Below are 2,863 nucleotides of genomic sequence, written 5' to 3'. Positions count from 1 at the left end.
CTCCCCCATCCTGCGAGCTGCTGCCTTTTTCTCCTTCCCTGTTATTCCAATGGCTGTGAGAATTCTCCACACTGACTGAGCGGGAACAGCCATGCCTGCCATCCTTTCCCCCTGCAGTCATGCAGAAGGTCTTGGTATTTGGTGCTCTTCCTTCCAAAGGCCTGTTCACACCCCTTTTCCCATGGGACTGTAAGTTCTATGAGGATGATCTTTTTTTCCACTTTAGACCACAGTACCACATCCAGCCTCAGGGTTGTCTGGACAACCTGGGGGAACCGCAGCCTTCCTCCCAGGTCGACCTTCATTTCCCATGATTGGGCCTTTTGTAGCAGACTTTTTCCCCTCCCTTATAAACTGGATAGATGTTGTTTTCCGAAATTGTTTTCCCACAGAGCTTGCACAATGGGTCCTCTCTCATGCCCCACTCGTGCAAGTCTGTTGGGGTTGGGAGTGCGTCAACAGAATTTATAGCTAAAGTATTGCCAATGTCCAGTGCCCGTCCCTACAAGGGCTTTTAAACAGTCATAAAAACAAGCATTAAACATTGCCACAATTAAAATACATATAGCACATAAACATACAAGACACATCCATCTGTACCCACCATACCCTGAGGCAAGGTCATGATTTAATGTAGCCTACTGATATGTAACTAAAATTACATTCTAAAACTGTTTAAACCCCTACAGGTGAAAAAACACTAGAAGAGTTCTACTGTCCACCTGCTGTATGCTGCAAAACATAGCCACATCCCCTGCACTACACACACACACACACACACACACACACACACACACACACACACACACACAGAAGGTGGCCTGCTGCTCCACGTAGTCTTGTAGCCTAGTTGTGGTAGCTCCATCTGGCAAAGACAGTGTGTGATAAAAGAGGGATGAGAAGGAAAGATGGAGGAGAGAAGTGAGATTGACAGAGCAGAGAGACAAGGACAGAGAGGAAAGATGGTAAATGCTGAAATGTTGAAGCTGCTCTCATCTTTGTGTGTTTTCTCAGTGTTGCTCTCCTCTCCTCTCCTCTCCTCTGCTCTCCTTTCCACTCCTCTCCTCTCCTCTCCTCTCCTCTCCTCTCCAGACTGTGCAGGCTGTGGAGAGGAAATCAAACAGGGTCAGTCTCTGCTGGCTCTGGAGAGACAGTGGCATGTCAGTTGCTTTAAATGCAGAACGTGCGGCTGTGCGCTCACTGGAGAGTACATCAGCAAGTAGGTGGCTTGATCCCCCATATGTACACTCTCTACTGTAGTTATGTTTGAGCCAGTACAGTAAATAAGTAAACCACATCCTCTCTTGCTTGTTTGTTAGTCTTGCATTGCCAGAGCTCTACAGTGCTGTGGAGTAAGGTCTGGCAACGCCACACATAAATTCTTGATTGCTTGCATTTCTTTAAAACAATCTTAATCGTCTTGGATGTGCCAAGTTCTGGACGCAGCGCCAGTGGGTCTGCAAAATAGTCTCAGGGAGGAACTTGTTCTGGTGGAACATTTGCACCCCGCAAAAACACCCAAAAAGTTAGATAGTAAATGCTGTAACCATATTCTTTGTAAATCTTTACAATCATTCCCTGGAAGAACAAAGCAGGCCTGGCAAATTGTACAATCCAAATTTTCTTCAAAACGTGCAATCTTCAGCGAGTAGCTTGCTAGCTCGAAGTTTGTTGTTGTTTCCCAAAGTGAAGGGATTTTGAGAACAGCAAAACACAGAAGGTGAAGGAATTGTCCTTCTGTTGACCCAGACTACTACTGTGTGTAGGCTTTTATATCGGCTTTTATATCGGAAGCTATGCTCTGTGACTAATTTGCTTGAAGCAGGTGTAAAAATAGAAAGCTACTTGGAGCATTCTTATTGTGGAAAGTCATGATAAACACCTTTGTATATCAGTTATTTATTTGTAAGACAATAACTGGCAATTATACAGTCTTTTAATCAACTAGACACCCACAGTATTTATTTAAATGTTCATACTTGGAAGTTACAATGCAACTTGCTTTTTTGTTTCCCTGGCAGGGATGGGATACCTTACTGTGAGACTGACTACCACACTCAGTTTGGGATCAGGTGTGATAGCTGTAACAGGTACATCAGCGGCAGAGTACTTGAGGTGAGTGCACGTTTCCATGTATGGATATGTGTGTGTGCTTTAAGACAATGGGAACACGAGGGAGAATTTGAATATTTTCCATCTGTGTGTGTCTTTGTGAAGGAAAGTGTGGGTTTGTATGCATGCATGCCAGTATGTGTCAGCCTATAAAAAGCTGTGAAAGAACGCAGCTGTCCCTCTTTACTGTAAAAGACTGAAGTGTTGACTGATGACGAAGCAGCTTTGGAAAAACAACAAAGCAACACTCTCCCATCTTCTTCACCCTAATCATTACTGTTTTTGTCTATTTATTATCAAGCTTCTCCCCTTTCTTTATTCCACATTCTTTTTCTCCATTGCCACTCTGTTCTCGTTTCCTCATTTGTGTCATCTGCTTTAGCATCATTCTGCCTTATTTATTTCCTCTCACTTTTCCTTTCCTTTGTTTCTAATCTAGGCTGGAGGGAAGCACTACCACCCCAGTTGTGCCAGATGTGCTCGCTGTCATATGATGTTCCTGGAAGGAGAAGAAATGTACCTTACAGGTGAGGGAGGAGAGCCAGACAAATGCTACAAAATGTGTAAAACCAATAGGATTGATTTTTTTGTTTTGTGAGTAGATGGCCATACAAAGGCGCTTCCTTATATGTGCAGCTAACAGGCAAAGAATAGACTTGTAGCATCTATTGAATTAGTTGAACCCTCCAAGTATCCAGATGGCCTGTTAGTGTTTCTAGGTGTGTGTGTGTGTGTGTGTGTGTGTGTGTGT

General features: G+C 43.8%; 1 protein-coding gene across 8 annotated transcripts in view; it reads left to right on the top strand.

Moving 5' to 3' along the window:
* LOC116700693 (actin-binding LIM protein 3) overlaps nt 1–2,863 on the top strand; it is a gene marked incomplete in the record, with an annotated part of 54,054 nt that overhangs the window by 22,312 nt on the left and 28,879 nt on the right. For all 8 annotated transcript variants that reach the window (XR_004334709.1, XM_032534100.1, XM_032534098.1 and 5 more), the window contains 3 exon segments: nt 1,093–1,219; nt 2,022–2,115; nt 2,552–2,639. Coding sequence is in view for 7 of the 8 variants with exons in the window: in XM_032534100.1 (XP_032389991.1) it covers nt 1,093–1,219; nt 2,022–2,115; nt 2,552–2,639 (309 nt within the window).

The sequence above is a fragment of the Etheostoma spectabile genome, chromosome 13 (genome assembly GCF_008692095.1).
Source record: "Etheostoma spectabile isolate EspeVRDwgs_2016 chromosome 13, UIUC_Espe_1.0, whole genome shotgun sequence".
NCBI classification, from domain to species: Eukaryota; Metazoa; Chordata; class Actinopteri; order Perciformes; family Percidae; genus Etheostoma; species Etheostoma spectabile.
Note: the sequence above shows the minus strand (reverse complement) of the source record. Positions and strands in the feature narration are given on the sequence as shown.